General features: G+C 43.3%; 1 protein-coding gene across 1 annotated transcript in view; it reads left to right on the forward strand.

Moving 5' to 3' along the window:
• Positions 1 to 18813, forward strand: part of TAOK1 (TAO kinase 1) — a 71540-nt gene that overhangs the window by 34964 nt on the left and 17763 nt on the right. Inside the window, exons 3-11 of the mRNA XM_055002093.1 lie at positions 2559 to 2630; positions 8529 to 8630; positions 10817 to 10862; positions 11557 to 11653; positions 12487 to 12600; positions 13228 to 13319; positions 15857 to 15950; positions 16700 to 16781; positions 18211 to 18378. Of these exons, the coding sequence (XP_054858068.1) occupies positions 2559 to 2630; positions 8529 to 8630; positions 10817 to 10862; positions 11557 to 11653; positions 12487 to 12600; positions 13228 to 13319; positions 15857 to 15950; positions 16700 to 16781; positions 18211 to 18378 (867 nt within the window). The remainder of the gene's footprint in view (positions 1 to 2558; positions 2631 to 8528; positions 8631 to 10816; positions 10863 to 11556; positions 11654 to 12486; positions 12601 to 13227; positions 13320 to 15856; positions 15951 to 16699; positions 16782 to 18210; positions 18379 to 18813) is intronic.

Here is an 18813-nt window from a genome sequence, read left to right on the forward strand (position 1 = left end):
TCAAGAGAGGAAGCTCAAGATCAGTCACCTGTGCTTCACCCCCTAGTCTGCATGGCAGGATAGAACAACACACAACCACCATGTGCTAAATAATCAAGATGGTACAAGATCTTGCACCTATAACAACTTGAATGTGTTGCCTGTTGGAGAGATGCATTGAATCTGACATGTCTGTCGCCATCCACGTTGCAGCCATCCACGTTGCAGGAAAACATCCAAGCTAACACCCTCAGTTGCCAGGGTACTGTGGTTCGCTTGTTGAGCTCCCACTCATGCTGTTCAGATATCTTGATCTTATTTTCTCTCAGTTGGGTCTTCCTGAGAAAGACGTATTTGCAGTTTTTCAGAATGTGAAGTGCTGTCACTTCTGTTCTAAATCAGAGCACGATCATGATCTCTCAGAAACGCCTTCCTGCGGAGACGACTGTAATGCCCGTTCTGTGCTCTCCCTCCTATCCGCTTTGTCATCAAAGCCATAAGAAAGGTAGGAATTGCACAGACTGCATCTCTCCATTTTGGCCAAATCAGCAATGGTTTACAAAGGTGCTAGGAGTGTCCAGGTGCCAACACAGCAGGCTTCCTAGACTGCAGGATCTCCTTTCTCAACACTGTGGCAGGATCTTGCACCTGGGTTTATTGCACCGAGCAGCATGCTGGATTCAGTCAGCCATCAATCCCAGAAACATTACTCATCTCAGTTATGAAAAAGTGGGTGATCTAAGAAGGGCATAAGAGTAGCTGTAGACCAAGCTAATTTTGCTATCCAGGACCTCCAGATAATTAAGGTACATCTGATAAATGGATTTATAATTTCATTCACTCTCCTTGAGCTCTAGGGGGAAACTGGAATTATTTGCATCGATACTGTTCTCAATTGTTCCATTAAGACTCATGACTTTTCTGCAGTTTCTGTAATAGAAAAATCATGTCTGAATTGAAATGCATCATAGTATAATTTCAAATATGGAATTCCCACATCCCCCAAATGTTTGATGATGATATAGCATACCTTTATTAAGCCTTGATTTCCCCCCCCCCTAAATGAATGAATTTCTCCAATAGGTTTTTGCCATTTCTTAAATAGGACGGGTGGGGTGAAAATTTCCAACCTAGCAATCCGGTCGCATTGTGCAAGGTTCTTAATTTACCCTCTTTAACTGTTCATCATGGATGGTAACACCCAAATTATCGCAGAGTACCTGGTCAGTCTTTGGTCTCTTATACTGGTGCATTCATCTCTGAGGGTCCATCTGGCCTCACTGTGTTTTGTGACCTCTCCTTCAAGAGCATTCACTTTTTCAGCAGTCTGTAGTGAAGAAGTTGTGTGGGGAGGGGAGCTTGTTCAACTCTGTCCTCCGGTTTAGTCTTCAACTCCTAGTGTAATCTTGGCATCTGCAGTCGGTTTTTAGACAACTGTTAGGCAAGTCCTTTTAGCCCATGGCTACTGCTGGTAGTTGTCTGAACACCTTCCAAGTGGTTCTTCTAAACCTCTGTTTGGCCAGCTAGGAGGGCTTCTGAACTTTGTGTGCTAAAATCTGATCCTCGTTATATCTAATTCCATTAGAGTAAAGTGGTTCTGAGACCAGACATTGCATTTCCTACCCAAAGTACTTTCAGGCTTCCACTTGAGTAAGGACCTAGTCTTGCAACACAGCTTCTCTGACAAAGCGCACTGAGTGAGCCCGGCACTCCCTGGATTTGCAGAGAGCTCTTTTTTTTTAATATTTGAGAAAATAGCTTTCTTCTGACAGGAGAGAGAAGAAATCCAGTGTCTTCTCAGAGACTCAGTCTCTCTCTGGGTAGTGCAAATAATCCAACTTTGGTATGAACTAGCAAAAAAAAAACCCTCCTAGAGAAACTCGGAGCACGTTTTTTGAGAGCAGTAGCAACATCTTCAGCCTTTGGCAGAAGCATATAACTACCAGATTTATGCAGAATGGCTACTTAGCCATCCACTTTCATCAATTACTACACCTTTGCTGTGCAGGCTCAAACTGATACCTTGCTTGGAAGATGGCCATCCTGCACCTACCTCCAGTTAAGTCAGCTTGCACCCATCCGTGTGCTATGCGGAAACCATGAAGAAGTAAAAAAGCATTGCTTGCCATAACTGTTGTTCTCTGAATGATAATCCAGGCAATGACAGTGGTAATCCCCCCACCTCCCCCCCAACAGTCACTTTTAACTTGATGCAGCATACTCAGAAGGAACTGAATGGTAAAGGCACAACTCCTCCCCTCAGGGCATGCAGGATCTGAGGCCTCATTGTTTGAGAAGATTTTGTGCCTAAAAGGTAGCTCTAGGAGTTTCCAAATTGTTGCTCTGCGCAAGCATGAAGCCCATTGGTGTGAATGCAGATGACTACTCAAAGATCAGTAGTTACAGTCAAGCTGGTTCTTCTCCTTTGGCCGGTGCTGACTGATGTCTAAATCCATGCCTGACATCTCTTGGGCTTCCAGGTTCAGGATCCAATGTGGGATTGAGCTGACAAAGTTGAACTTCTTTGATGGGATCCTGCAACCGCAGAATACTAATGGATTATGTTTTGTTGTTTACAGGCACGTGATGTGCGCACCAATGAAGTGGTGGCCATCAAGAAAATGTCTTACAGTGGGAAGCAATCCAATGAGGTACATGATCTGCTGTTGTGTTTACTTCCAGACTATTGGTTGTAGCTTGCTATATCGGCTATCTTGAGTTAAGCTAAATTTCGCCATGAGAAAAGAAAGCCAGGGACCTTTGTTTATGGCATCAGTTGGGCATTGTCACTTGCATGTCCCCCCCCCCCCCCCCGATAAGGGTGTCTTCAATCCAGGAAGCCAAATTACATTACTTGATCTTAAGCAAAATTAGTTTTGCAAATTGCCAACATGATGGAAGTGCTTGTTTATTCTTGTAAAATATACATTAATAGCACTTCATAAATAGGTTTAAACAATTAAGTTGTATTTAGAAAATGGGTATAAACTGAAGGTGGACTGTGATCCATCAGTTACTGCTCTTGTGAGTGCTCACTGAGCTTACCCTTGTATACTTCCAGTTTTGCACTGAAATAATCACAAATGATACCTTTTGCATTTCATGACCTTTTAAATTCTAACCCCCCACTCCATGCGTGTATCTCCAGACTAGGTTTCACTTCGTGCGTCTGACAAAGCTTATGAAACAAGAAGTCTGCTAAAGTTCCACAGGGCTCCTTTTTATATTTGAGATCATAGGTGAGGTACTCTATCCAGGTAGGAAGATTAAGTCTGTGGTAGAAGAAAGAAAAGAAATGGTGCTGAAGGAATCCTGGTGCATCAGGGCTATGATATCCGGATTAGAATTCTAAGGAGGGGAATGGAGCCATGGCATCTGGGGAGACGTTCCTTCCCCAGAGCTCTAGGAGTGCTCCTCTGGTCCCGGAACCTTCAGGACTTTAAACTTAATTCTGCATCCAAGAGGGCCTGCTTTTTAAAAACACGATAGAAGCTTGGATTCGCCAGTATCTGCTGGATGCCAGAACCAGTGTAGAGCTCTGGGTTGGACTAAGAGGCAGGTGACCTGGCTGCAAATCCCTATTGAGGCACAAAGCTTCCTGCGTGACATTGGGCCGGTCCTGTGTTTTCAGCCTAACCTACTTCAGAGGGCTGTTTTCAGGATCAAATAGGGGCACAGAGAACCATATGCACTAGGCTGAGCTCCTTGGAAGAAGGGCAGAATAAAAGTGGAAAGAGATGCAAATCCTGTGATTTGGGGGCATGGATGGCATTCAAGTAGTAAATGTATGATCCTGCTCTCACCCTTAGTATCAGAAAGGAGAATGCTTATTCAGAGATTCTGTGAATTAATTCTTGTGTGTATTCCCTGTTAAATGGTGCTGGGGTTTGTGGTACTGCCCATAGAGGTGTAACATTTCTGGAAATTTTTAAAAGATGGCGGAAACCTGTCTCTGTGTTTTTCTTTTTCCAGAAAAAAATGAATTATATACCGTACTTAATTTCTTAGCAAACCTAAACGTTTACTGCTTTAACATAAAATGCATCATCCATAACTTAGCATAGAACGTTGTACAATATGTATGATTTGTGTGAAAGTATAAATACTGTAGTTTTCTACAAGCACCTAATAATAAAGAGAGAGATTTGCACACTGCTGCACTCTGTGCTACCTTAGCATTTTTTGCCATGTGAGTTAGGAAAAAATTAAAAGTTGAAGATGGAAAACACAGATTTTATAGTAAAGTGTATTATTTGGACAGTAATTGTCTCATACAGTCATAAGTCTAGCAGCATATTTGAGTACTGAGACAAACTTTGTAAATTAAAAAACATTAAACTATTCAATAGTATGTTTTCGTATACAGATTTTTCAAGAATATATTTTGTGCTATAATTTATATTTACAGTATGTTACGGAATTATCTAATGCAGCACATTGTCTTCCGTAAAAATCTTCATAAAGGCATTCTGAGTGAATAAAACCTTGCCTGTAAAAATGCATTTCATTCATTCCAAAAGAGAAAATATTTCCAAGTTATTTTTTCAGTGCTCCTCAAACTCGGGGAAGATTTTTTCCCTGAACTTTTCCAGGCTTTCACGTCTGTAGCTGTCCTGCAAAATAGAGCGCAGCTTATGCAAACATATTTAGAACAAAACATGTACATTGTATCTTGTTTTGTAGCATTGAGAATTTAAGTTAACTAATTTTTAACTTTCAGTTTTTTTTAAGTTGCTAAGAATGATAGACACAACTGCAGCCGATGCACAGGCCGAGGTTGGAAGGCTTGCCTGAGTAAATAAATAACTGAACAAAAGTCAAGCCAAGCAGAAACTCATACCTTTCCCTTTGAACAAATTCATCCTGAGGAACTTCACAAAGATACAGTGCAGGCGTGGGAAAATTCCAGGCTAGGCAGATTAAGGTCAGCTTTGAGTACTACCAGCAAGCTTTGAAAGTGAGGAATGTTGTACTTTCTCATAGCAACCATGGGCCTGTCTGAGTTCTAGAACATTGATCAAGATTAATTCTGTGCTTGATAGGATGAGTGGAGGCTTTCTACCTGCCCCCCCCCTTTTTTTTGCTTTTGAGAATCAGCTTGATGTAGTGGTTAGTTGTAGACTAGGGTTTGGGAGACCTGGGTTCAAATTCCCACTGTGCTATGGAAGTTTGCTGTCTGATGATGGGGCTAGTCAGTCTCTCTCAGCCTACCTCATAGGGTTATTCCAAAGACTTATTGTTGTGAAGATAAAAGAGGGGATGGGAAATCAGTGGTCACAAGCTGTTTGGGGTCTTTATATAAATGCATATTTGCAAGCTCTGATTTGGACACCATTTCTGCCAGTGTCCAGTGCTTGGAAGTGGAAACGGCTGGTTTCCAGCTTGGGGTCCTCAAAAGATAGACACACAAATGTGGTCCTCTTGAGCCATTCAACCATTTGTTCAGAAGACTGGCCTGCTAGCTAATACCGGAGCGCTGATTCTCCAGTTGAATTGTTAAACGGCTTGACAACTAGATGAAAATTTCTGCAGACTGGATGAGGCTTGTGAGCCGTAATTTTGCCCACTTATGCCATAGGACATCTGCACACAGGAAATCCTTCTATTCCTGTCTAGTTCGGTAACTTAGAGTTGGTTTCACACAGACATTTTGCTCTGCCTAGGCTCCCAAACCCTAGTACTGTTTTTCAGAGCATCCACACTGCATTGTCCAGCAATTGTCCACTTTCCAGGGCTTCCTCTGCTTTGCTCTTCCCTCAGAGATTGCCAGCCAAGCAGGTTTTCATGCTGGGTGGATGGGAAGGTGAGCTTTTTCAAACCTCCCGCACACATAGGTGCCACTATATTGTGGTCATCTCCTCCTGGCTCTCATTTCCTTCCCCTGTGCCTACCAGGGGTCATTTTGCAGGCTTAAAAAACAGCTGTAGCATTGTATAGCAACTACTTTTTAAATAGCAGCTTGCAAAAAACCGTCTTATGGCATGTCGGGGAGGGGGGTAGCAACCATGAAGGGGACTACCAAGGAATGTGCAGAGAAAATTTCCATATGGGTGCTCTTTTGCCACTGGAAAGTGCTGTTTGCAGCAGCAGTGAATCCACAACAGACCTCTGTCACTGTGTGGATGCAGCTTAAGATGGAGTAGTCGGGCTGTGGGGAGGGGGAAAAATGTGCATCAAAGACTGGAGGTATTATTGCCAGTTATTAAAATGTTTGCTTCTCGCTGTAATTATTAGGCATGTTTTCAAGACAGAGACAGCAAGTTATCAGCTAGTTCAGAGGCAATGACGAGGGCAGCAAGCCAGGCAGAGTGGCAGTGTTACAGCCTAATTTAGCCACTGACTGTGTGCCTAAAGCTGAATGCAGAGTTCAGGGGGTTGACTGGCTATTTAACTTAGAGAGGAATTTCTTGTTGGGCTACTGCCCTAGGGAGCCATTGATGGTCAGGTGCAAGCTAAGCCCAACTCTAGCATCTCAGGGGTCTTTTATTGTGGACCTTGTAATGGCAGTGATCATTGGTGTCAGTTCTCCAATTGCCACCTCCTGCACTACTCACAGTTGGCAGGAGGAAGGAACAAGTAAACCAGTGCCCATTGTTGGCACTGCTAAGCTGAGGCACCCTCCAGCGTTGGCTTGTAGTGGCTCTGGGGCCCTTTTCCCTATCTGCCCCTGCCAGAGATTTGTGGCCTTGACTTCTTGCACAGTAGCAATCTCACTGACCAGTGAGAACACAGTATTTACTAGTAAAAGATTCAGCCATTCCGAGCTAGCCCTGATGATATTGGTACGGAGTGGAGCACCTTCGGAGGCTTCAAATGCCAAGCAAGTCACTGCTGCTCTCTGTACATTGAAGAGCTGGACATAACTTACTGAAGAATTTTCCGTGAGGTCTGAGATACAGCTGCACTTTGTTTCCTGCCTTCTACAATTTGTTTAACTGTGCAATGGTGAAAGTGTAATTTGTACCTGCTCCTCGTCCTGCAGTTTTAATTGTCACTGAACTATAAATACTCGGTTCACATCAATGCAGCGTGGTGCATGGTTCAGAAATAGGGCTGGTTTGTCTTGAGTGGGAGGGTCAGTATTTATTTTGAAAAAGATAGGGCAGTTAATAAACCCTTTCTGGATTGCTCCACTGTTACAAAGAGAGAAGGCTGCTCATGCTGCAGTTATGACTAATTGACATCTCCAGTGTGCAAAATGCAGTTTTGGCCTCATTTATCCTCATAAAGGCTTTGTGGGAGGAGAGGTGACTGGGCAGAGGCTTAAGTGTCTGCACTGTATTATGTTGTTGTATTTCCCTCCCTCCTTCCCTCCCTCCCTCTGTCTGTCTGTCTCTCACGCGCACACAGAGCCTATCCTCTGTGTGTGAGTGCGTCCACGTGTACGCACACTTTGTTTTTCTTGCTCTTCCTTCAAGGACTTCAGGATGATATACATAGTCCTCCCCTCCTTTATTTTATCTTCCCAATAACCTCTAAGATGCATTATGAACTTGCGTGACAAATCTGCTCATCTTGAATGCCTTCTCTTTATTCCCTCCTGCAGGCAGATAAAATCTGTAGCTGCCAGTTCTTGAACTTTCATTGTAGCAGCTCCTGTATTATTGAATGCCCTTCCTGAAAATGGTAGGAAGGCCCCTGTTGGAAACTTTGTGTGGCAGAATTGTTCAGGAGGATGTTTGAAGATGGCTAGAGTAATTGATAATTCTGCTTCTGTCTGGTTGATGGTTCCTGAGCTATGTGAAATTTGTTTTTAGTAATAATGTGAGCAGCTTACTTGTAGAAAAGCAGATTAAAATGTTCAAAATAAAATAAATTAAGCTGAGAGAGAGCCCATGGTTATCCAGCGAACTATGGAGCAGAGTGGAGATTTGAGCTTGGATGGATCTCCCAAATCCTAATCTATTACACTATACCAACATTTCCCAACACGTGGGGCCAAACCCAAAAGTGGTTCATGAAGCCTGCAAAAGAGGGTCCTGGGCTTTTGCGGTTTTACTTATGCAGGCTCTGTTTTTTTCACGTGGGTCACCAATACCATAAGTAAATTTGGACTTGTGGGTCTCCAAACCGCAAAGATTGGGAATCTCTGTTCTATAATACCTGGCTGTCAGATCTTGTTTCTATACACCAGTTTTTCATTGTAGATGGGAATTACATTTGGGATGACTGGGAACAAAGTTCTAGTAGTTGATTGGGAAGAGAACTTCTGGAATATATTGGGTGTTGAAGTCTCTTGCTTCATATTGCTCCTTTGTCAGTAGGAGAGGCAGTATATATTGAGAGAGGTGAAAGTTGGTGAAAGTGAGGAAGGCAACAAACTCTTGAGTCAAGTTGGCTTTGGCAGTAGCAGCTTAACAGTGAAAGTGGTTTCTCCCAGACTGGAGGGCACGCAACAGAGAATGGTCTTCACTCCCAAAGGTTGTCCAACTACTATTGCCTGGCCGGTAGCATGAAGTGTTTATCTGAAGTAGGTCACTTTTTTGTTAGCCCATCCCACCCACCCCCAAATAATCTTTTTTCAAGCTCTTTGTTTTCCTCTTCCACAGAAATGGCAGGATATCATTAAAGAAGTCAAGTTCCTTCAGCGAATTAAACATCCTAACAGTATAGAATACAAAGGCTGCTATTTACGGGAGCATACGGCATGGGTAAGAATATAATGTGTGTATTATGGGTAGTATAAAAATAAACATATTTCTACTTACTGGCAGCATTGAATGGATACGTTTCAATACCTGGATTTTTTCGAGTTTTGTTATCATCTCAAGATTGTCATTTGGATGATCTCTTGAGCACCCTTCATCTTCATTAATTCCCATGAAATTCTTGTAGCGTCTCCAAATTATTGAAGTAAAACTTCTTTATCCAGTCTTCTTGGCTTGTAAACATTTGGAACATGGATAGTAAAAAAAAAAAATTCTTTTATTCTGACACAGTTTAACACGAGACTTTTGCTGCTTCCTTTGATAGTTGCTCAAAATTTTAGCATAGTGAACATATATTTTGAAAATAAATATATTATCAGCATTTCGATATTTTAGCAAGACCTACTTATGAAAACTGAAATGATTCAACTGTGTTTTTGGGTTTTGTCATGCTTTCTAGATGATTTATGCAACATAGTTTTGTTTTGATTTAGGTCCATTCTTGGCCAGTGTTAAAAAGAGAATTCTTAATAAAACTAAAAAATAAAACAGAAAATTAGAAGGATCATATGCTCAGTTTTGTTACTTTCCTAGTGTCCGTACTGCTTGTGTCTCATGAAACCAACAAATCTCCTACATCTCAGGTGTTAACTTCATGGGACGCAAATGTATCAGTTCTAACGTGTCCCTTCAAATCTTGTTTAAGCAGCGAGTATCCTTCTGAGCATCTTTCAGTTGTATACAAGGGCTACAGGCTTTCACTTGCTTGCTTGGGAATAAAATTTGAAGGACTGTCTCCTTCCATGTGTCCTTGTGCACCAGCTGTGATCTTCAGGCAACCATCTTCTGGCAATTCCACCCCTACATAAAACCATTGTGGGTCATCATCTTGAAAGGGAGTGAAGTGTTTACCAGTGTGCGTTGGTCATCCAACTCTACTTCTTCTCAGCTGACTTGCATGAGGTGGTAGATGTTTGCAGTAGATGTTTAGAGGTGGTAGTGGGCTAGATGAAGGCCAGTAAACCAAAGCTCAGTCCACATAAGACCGAGGCATGGTTGGTGAACCATCTCGATAACCAGGGTTCTAAGCAGGGTTATGTTGCCCTTGAAATCAGATTCACGGTCTGGGTATCTTTAGACCTGGGCCTACAAAGAGAGGCTTGTGTCTCATCTTTGGAGCATTGTACCTTAACTCTACTTGATATACCCTTTCCTGTTCTTAGCTGGCCTGTTTACCCATAAAGTGATCGTGTTCAGTTTCGATCATTGCAAGGCGCTCTGTTTTTAAATGCTTATTGGAAACAGCAGTGAGTTTTGATCACTGCAGCAGCAGCAGCAAGGCTTCCGACTGCGTAGATTAATCTGAGTGCATCCTGCCAGTTCTGAAAGAACTTTGCTGGCTTTCTGTTCATTTCCAGACACATTTCCACATGCTGGGACTTGCCGTAGTCTCAGCTTGTTTTGGGCTTTGAAAGTTGCCTGAAAGGCCACCTACTGCCACACTAAATTGCCTGGCTATTAAGATTTTCACCAGAGGCATTATCCATGTACCCTCACCTTCTGAAGTAAGGTGGGTGTCTGCCAGAAGCTGACAGGATCTTTCAATGGCGGCATCCCATCTGTGATATGCCGCTCCCCGGCTGTTCACCTAGCACCTTCTCTATTGAGTTTTAGGTGCTAGGCGAAGATGTTTTATTTCCCTGGACATTTGGAGAGAGGTATGCTTAAAAAAAAATCCATCCTGACTGTTTTGGCACTTTTTATCCTACTGATTTTGTCAAGAGTTTTCAAAAGTGTTCTTATATACTGTCTCAGAAACTTTGTTGAGGTTGCTTAAAAACGTTGTCATGTGGAGTCGTCATTACCACTCATCCCATGCATTTCTGAATGCTGGTGTCTAGAGTACTGGCGAAAGCATTTTCTTGTGAAGCTATACAGCATGGGCCAGTGTGGCCCCTTCAGGAAACTTAGCAGCTGAGACAGGCTTCATGCGCTTGCCATTTGGTGCACAAGAAATATGGGAGGGTTGCGATTGCTTGATTTCTGCCTTGTTGGGAGAGGTTGGGCAATCCTCTGATGAAGCTTGAAGACTCTGAGATATAGGTGGTGGTGTTAGTTCCCCATTGTAGGGATGTGCATCATACTACTTAACTAGTATTTTCTAACAGTTTGTTCTCCCCTCTGTGTAGCTTGTTATGGAATACTGTTTAGGATCAGCATCAGATTTATTAGAAGGTAAGCTCTTTTGATATTTGATTGACTGTGTGCACACATGTGTGAAAGACAGAAGTCTCCAAATTCCTCTGTTAATGTGTCCCAGTAGAACCAAATTTCCAAAGCTCAGTATATACATCTGCTTCTGTGTTAGTTTTCTGTCATCAGTGGTTTCCCTAACCAGGCAACAGTCCACCTTTGAATTGCTGGTTTAGTAACCCCTGTCTTGTGGTACTGAGCAAAGAAGGTGCACGTGCACAGTATAGCCACATGAGGTATAATGCTCTCTGCTGTGGTCAAATGCTTGTTTTTAATAGCATGGACTTCTTGTCAGTTAAAGACAAGCTGTCATCAGTCTGACTTTGTGGCAAGTAGTGTGGGAGCACCTGCAGGGAGTGGGCAGAGGAGAGGAGGTTACAGTTTTGGAACCCCTTGCTTTGTTTTGTGACAATACAGAGGCATTGAGAAAGGTTCAGGGGGTGTTTGTCAGATCTGGGTGTTGAGGCTATATTTGGGAAGCGCAGCCATGGAATTAAGGTGGTTGCAACCAACTCTGGCACCAGCTCTTAGTTTTTCTGGTCAGCCAAACGGAAGGCCACTGGGCTTGGGGACTGGTTACTGTATCCATAGCATCAGACCTTCCTGAGGTTTGCTCCTTCTCTGTGTGAGAGTGTGCACCCTGCTGGTATGTTAACTGCATTTCTCTTTCTCCAAGTCCATAAAAAGCCTTTGCAAGAGGTGGAAATAGCTGCCATCACCCACGGTGCTCTCCAAGGATTAGCATATCTGCATTCCCACAATATGATTCATAGGTAAGTGAAGGCCCCCACTTTTTTCCTGCCCCCCTCCTCCAAATGCTACCTCTCTCTGTTGAGGAGTCTGCAGTAGAGAATTGGCTTACTAGGGCAGCCCATTCAGGTCCTTCAGGGTTTCCCCTCTTTTATGTAAAGCAAATAAAACGGTGCTGTTTCCTATTTGGAGCCTTTAGGGACAGGCTCATGGGGCATTTAATGGCAACAGCACTGCCTGGGAAGCGATCAGCAAGCAGGGTAATGAAAAGACTCGTTTTTAAACCTTTCCAGTGCTCGAGGGTCTAAGGGTTGTAATTAAGACTAAAGGAACTCAAGTCTAAACTCCACTAAAATGTGCCAATATCAAGACTTGATTTCCTTAGAAGAACTGTCATCTGAGCCCTGAGTCTTACTGACAGCCCAATGCTTGGGTGGCTGGAAAGAACTCCCGTTGTATCTGCAGAAGCTGGTTAGTGTCCTCTGTGGGTGCCTCCTTATTGCTTTATATTTTCTTATTCCCAGATTAATTTAGTCCTCCTGTTTTGTACTTTCAGTATTTCTCCAAAGTGGGGTGTGTTGAGTTTCTGGTCCTGTTTATGCAGGGGGAGGGCTGTGACTAGTGAATCACTGCTTCCCTCCCCCTCCCCCCAGGCCTGTCACTGCTAGGCACTCTTTTCACCCAAATCTATCCATTTTGGACTTCACACAGAGTAAATGGTTTATTGGTTCAGCACTGGTTTTACTGTACTGGTACACTGCTGCCCCTTTTGTACAGCTGTACTTGCATCTAGTCCGCTGCAACCTGCCAACAAGCAGGCTTCAGGGTGTGACATTATCATTCTTGTCTTCCCCAGAGATATCAAGGCAGGAAACATCCTACTGACAGAACCGGGCCAGGTGAAGCTAGCTGACTTTGGATCTGCTTCCATAGCCTCTCCTGCCAATTCATTTGTGGGGACGCCATATTGGTAAGGAAATGCCTTCACCATCAACTAGCTTGAAGTAACTGCTGCGTGTGTCGGACATTGGAATTGCATTGCGTAACTGGTTATCTGCGTTAAATCGAAAATCGTATAGGTTGGGGAGAATTTTGGTACCAGGCATTTAATTCTGGGCCTGCTCGTATATAAGGAGTTGGCATTGAATGGTTCTAGTCACCAACTTTCTGGCCTCTTCAGCAGTTTGAAACATTGTGGGAAGGCCAAAGGACGGGGACCTTGGAAGCGAGTAAGAAGAGGGTCATTGGTTTTTTTCTCTTCTCAGTGATCCAATCTGGTCCCCCTTCCCACTTTTCTGTCCTGAAGTGACTTGGGAAGGTGACGTGGAAGGAGGCAGGATGCCTGAGAGAGACCCCTATGTGCCCTTGTCACCCAGGAATCCTCTGCCTTGCTCTAATGCCCGCACTGTTGTGCATTTACCTCAGACTGTCAGGTGGCATTCTTAGGATATCTTGCCCTGGGCAGAGATGCCCAGTTTGTTTTTGTCCTTGCTGCCGTAGCTGAGGCTAGTCTATTGGCAGTCAAGGAACTGCACTAAAACGATGCAAGGATTATGAAGAGCAGCTTCATTGAATGGTTTTATCTTTGATGTTGTAGGATGGCCCCAGAAGTGATTCTAGCCATGGATGAAGGGCAGTACGATGGTAAAGTCGATGTCTGGTCTCTTGGGATAACATGTATTGAATTAGGTAAGCCGTGTCCCTCCTCCTGTCAGAGCTGCAACCTCCTAGCAGGTTCCTTGACAGGTTTTTCTTCCATATCACATTAAGAAATGTCTTTTGAGAGAGAAAATGTGCTTATACTTTGTTTAGGTTGCATTTTCATTGTATACTTCTAAGCACTTCGGACTCTCCCTCTTTTTCCAGTGCATTGCTCCTGTTTGGTACACAGGAACGCATTTTCTGTATTACTTTGCTACTTGAAATTTTTCTCCTTACCTCAGAAATCCTGCAAAAACTCTTTGCAACACCTACCTTTGTTCTTTTGTCTGTTCTAGGGCATTCAGCTTTTTAACAAGTGTAGATGACTTATAATGGTTTACTGTGCATTAAATAATCCTTCATGCTTTGACCTCTGGGATTTTCTTTACCTTGGGGAACATAGTTTTTTACCTGTTTCTTCCTTCTCCCCACAACCTCACCAAATAGAATTTAATGGAAGATTTGAGAAGGGTTTTTTAAAAAACTTTTCTGTAGCATATTCCAGTGTCTTATAATACCAGTTAACCAGAACAGGATTGAATGTTGTTAATTCTATAGCTGTTCATGTGAAAGAAAAGACTCAATCCAATGTAACTAGTACACACACACACAGCTCACCCTTGAGCGTGCCAGTGGGATTTTTCCTATACTCTTCTAGTTGCCCCATCTCAAAAAGCCAGAGGAGTTAGCCGTGTTAGTCTGTAGTAGCAAAATCAAAAAGAGTCCAGTAGCACCTTTAAGACTAACCAATTTTATTGTAGCTTATGCTACAATAAGCTACAATAATTGTAGCTTATGCTACAAAATCGAAAGCTTATGCTACAATAAAATTGGTTAGTCTTAAAGGTGCTACTGGACTCTTTTTGATTTTCCATCTCAAAAAGGACAGTGTGGGGTTGGTTATGAGTAGTTTAGAGGTATCAGGTGGAGAGCAACTTTCCCCCCTCAAAATATCAGGATCCAGGGTCACATAACGAAGCAGTTCAGTGGTAGAATCTGAGCAGATAAGACTTCTTCACACAGCATAGAATGTAAAATTGTGGAATTTGTTGCCACAAGGGGTAGTGATGGCCTCTAGCTTTAAATTACTTTGGAAAGGGTATTTGGATTAAAGCAGGTACAAGGCCAGGTGCCCCCTTTTGAAGATGCCAAAATGTGTCAGCAAACAAAGGGGAGGGGAGTAATGAGGTTTGTTCTTGACCAGCCACACTGCAGCTCTACCAGCACCTTGAATAGAGAACTCCCTGTGCCCACTAAGGGTAATGTTCTGGCCTGCTGCTCTTTCCTGAAGCAGGATTGGACTTGTTCATAGAGAGGTAGCTGTAGCAATGGTAGGCCTGACCCCAAAAGAGCAGGGGCACTTTTCCCCAAGCATTCTTCCACTGCAAAAACAACCAACTATTTAGGGAAAGCATTCTTCCATTTGGATTGAAGATTGCTCTTGCTGCAGATTGGCTTTGTGACTCCCTCACTTGGCCAAATCTGTTTTGCCTGTGCAGCACTGTATCAAGATTTTAATTAGGTGATCCCTCATTGGATAAGATTTCTTGGAGAAGGAGAAAGTGGGTTGGGGGTGGAGATGGCAGTTTCTGTTTTCTGCTACTGCAGTGTCAACGAGAGGCATAATTAAAGTTTTTAAATAACATTCTATTTTGCCTCTATCCTGGAGTTGCATGGTGCTCCTAGTGGTTTCCCATTCAGGATTCTGATCTGATCTGCATTCTGCAGCTTCAGATATTTTCAGACCTTTTACTTTACCCTGTTCAAAGTCTTTTGGCCCTCCAGAAAGCATCCCTGATGCACTCAGAATATTTGCTGTCAGTCATTAAGTTTAGTCCTAATTAATAGCAATTAGTCATGTTAGTTAAAGAGGCTGTCAGTGTACAGAGACGATCTGTTTCCAAATTCTAGGTGCTGGGGACATAGAAAATGGTAGGGCTGTATCTCCGTCATACCCTGCTCGTGACCTCTCCATGGGCACCAGACTGGCAGTGTTAGATACAGGATGCTGAACTAAATAGATCCTGTGGCCAGTGGACACCCCCCCCCCCAAAAAAAACACCTGAAATTCTGTAATGTACCTGGCAGTTTGGGGGTTTCTGTGAAGGGAGAGTAAAACAGAGGCTGCATTAAGGTTAGGTGGAGCTGCAAAAAAGCATTGGTAGACTCTTCTTGCAAGCCTCATCAGAGTCAAATGAAGCTGCCTTATACTGAATCAGACCATTTGTCCATCAAGGTCAATATTGGCACTGGCTCTCCAGAGGTCTTTCAGATGACCTACCACCTGATTTTTTTCTTTTAATTGGAGATGTTGGGGATTGAACCTGGGGCATTCTGCAGGCAAAGACTTTATGGATGTTGGTGTCCAAATATTCAAACCTTTGCATTTTTAAAAAATCTGTTCTGGTCATATGAGTGCTAGGTGACCCTGTTTGAGGGGCTCCATAAAAGAGCAGGGATGAGCTGACTTGGAAATTATGGGGCAGTTTCTCTACATTAAGCAAGTAATTTCTTTTTCTACGCAGCGGAAAGGAAGCCTCCTTTGTTTAACATGAATGCAATGAGTGCCTTATATCACATAGCGCAGAATGAATCCCCTACACTCCAGTCCAGTGAATGGTAAGTGAACAACTGAGACAAGAAGCATCATAACACATTTGATGAACACCCCAGGTTTTGGCACTTGGGTTCTTAAAGTGTCAGGTTTGGATTAAGGAAAAGGTGTCCTGAAAAGATTTTGAACTGGGTGTTTTACTGACTTTTTGAAATTCTGTCTATCTGCGAGCTAAGCTACAAGCGATGAGTTACATGAGGAGGAGCACATGAAGGGAGTCGCAATGTTAGCCAGGAAGCTGAGTTTTAAAAGAGATTGTAAGGCTTTGTCAATTTCCCCTCAGAGGCTTTGTTAATTTCCTCTTCACCTCCTAGAAGGTGAAACTGGCATAGCCTTTGGGAGGCAAAGAGGAAATTAACAAACCCTCTGAGCAACCTTCTCCCTGGCTCTGTAGCAAGGGGAAATTGACAAAGCCTTCCGATCTGTTTTAAAACTCAGCTAACATTGCGACTCCCTTCATGTGCTCCTCCTCCTGTAATTTGTCTCTTGCAGCTTGGCTCTGAGAGAGAGAACACATAATACTAGCCTTTCAAGTTCTGGGGATTGTCTGTTGCTTATGCCATGAGCCCAGTGCCCGCAGTTGGTGTTGGTGCCCTGGTCCCAGCTCTGCTGCATTTTCTCATGATTCTCCATATAACTGTGAAAAAGCATCCATTGCCCTTGCTGTATTGTAAAGTTACACCTTTAAGGCAAGCCTGGGAAGGCTTTTGACAAGGAGCCTTTTTAATTAAATTTTCTCTCTCCCCAATTTTAGGTCTGATTATTTTCGAAACTTTGTAGATTCTTGCCTCCAGAAAATCCCTCAAGATAGGCCTACATCAGAGGAACTCTTGAAGGTTAGTTTTACTTTTCTGATCCCTACCACAAACCTTCCATGTGATGGTTTGCATACCTGAAAAATCTCAACATTTGAACCTTCCTTTCACACTCTGGTTAACAAAGCATCTCACTTTATTCAATGTAAGTATATAATAAACAGATTGTGTGTGTGCATGCACACACCCTAGTGGGTGTTTATATTTTATGCCAGTTTCTTACTCCAGGTGTTTTAAAACTCTTGCATTCCCACAACCGAAATATACCCTCCTGCTGAAAATGTTATTCCATTCTTGGCATGTTCACTCTTTGACATTGATTGCTTACAGCTTTCTCACACTGGTTTTCCTTTGCATTTTCCTTGTGTCCTACAGATACACATTTTCATAGCTCTGACAGGAATCAGCAAATACTGACAAATGGTCAAAGTGCCACTAGGTTACATGATTCTTCTTCTCACAGTGAAGATACACGTGCATGTTGCACAATCTTGCCATGTCCGCATATGGAGCAGAGTTTGAGGGTCCCCCCCCCGACCACCACCACCTGTGTATGTGTGTTGAGAAAGATGAGGGCTTCAGATATGACATCACTGTTGGATAATCACTGACCATTAGGGTGACTTTATTGAGCCTGTATTTTAATAATAACAATATTATTATTATTAACAACAACAACAATATTTGATTTATATACCGCCCTTCAGGATGACTTAACACCCATTCACAGTGGTTTACAAAGTATGTCAAGTATGTCCCCCACAACAACAATCACCCTGTGAGGTGGGTGGGACTGAGAGAGCTCCTAGAAGCTTTGACTGACCCAAGGTCACCCAGCTGGCTTCAAGTGGAGGAGTGGGGAATCAAACCTGGTTCTCCAGATGAGAGTCCCGCGCTCTTAACCACTGCACAAAACTGCCTCTCAACGTTTCCAGTGAGCATTATTCCCAGTGTCCCTTTGTAACTTACTTAATTGCCCATTCCCCTTTTTCTGAGCAGCCACACCAGCTTGGCTGTCTCTTATGAGGTGACTGGTTTTCTGTGTAATTTTAACATGTGGTGGGCTTGGCTGCCTCTTCATACTTGAGGACCATTAGTGCTGGAGGGTTTAAACACAAGCTGGGTGGTGGTGTGTGTTCAGCCATCATTACTATTGCTGGTGGACTTTGTCTCTGCTGGGAATAAGTGGAGTTGATCTTGGATGTGCTAAACACAAAGTGCTTTTCCGCAGATCAGTGCCATCCAGTTTTTGGTGTGTGGCTTTCCCAGCCAAACATTTCCCAGGCTTACACTTGATAAAAGACTTGGCCAGAAGATCATACAGCTGTTTCTTCTGCTCTTAGCATCTTTGTGCCTTAAGCCAATACTTGCTTTGGAGGCGGCAAGGAGAGCATATGCGCAGCCTGGGATTGTGGAGTGCCAACTGCTTTGCTCATGTGTTCTGCTGCAGCATGTGTTCGTACTCCGGGAGCGCCCCGAGACAGTGTTAATAGACCTGATCCAGAGAACAAAAGATGCAGTCAGAGAACTGGACAATCTGCAGTATCGCAAAATGAAAAAACTGCTCTTTCAGGAGGCGCACAACGGCCCCACAGTTGAAACCCAGGAAGAGGAGGAGGTAAAAGCAGAGGACTGGGAAGGGAGGAGGGGGCTGAATGATTAGCAAAATGCCAGCAGTCACCACAAGATATACTGCCTTGGATGGTGCTTATTTACCACCAGCCAACCTGCAGGGCCAGAAAGCCACATTTCTGTTTTAGCCTGTGTTTCAATATGTAGAAAAGGGAAATTGCCCTCTGAGTTTGGACAATGACTTGCACTGTCTCTTAGAAAGCAGGAGTGGATTTCCACTTCCCTAAAGCACAGCCTTCCCTTACTTTCTTGTATATCAGCATGGCAACCATGATTTGTGGCTTCTTTGGAAGTGCCAAATTCTACTGCTGACAGTTCTGCAGCAAAATGTAAACCTTCCATTTTGGGTGCCCTATTAGCAAAGACACATGAAGCTGTCTTTATGGAGTCAGACCTTGGTCTGCCAAGATCGATACTGTCT

Source organism: Eublepharis macularius, chromosome 17, assembly GCF_028583425.1.
Source record: "Eublepharis macularius isolate TG4126 chromosome 17, MPM_Emac_v1.0, whole genome shotgun sequence".
Classification (NCBI taxonomy): Eukaryota; Metazoa; Chordata; class Lepidosauria; order Squamata; family Eublepharidae; genus Eublepharis; species Eublepharis macularius.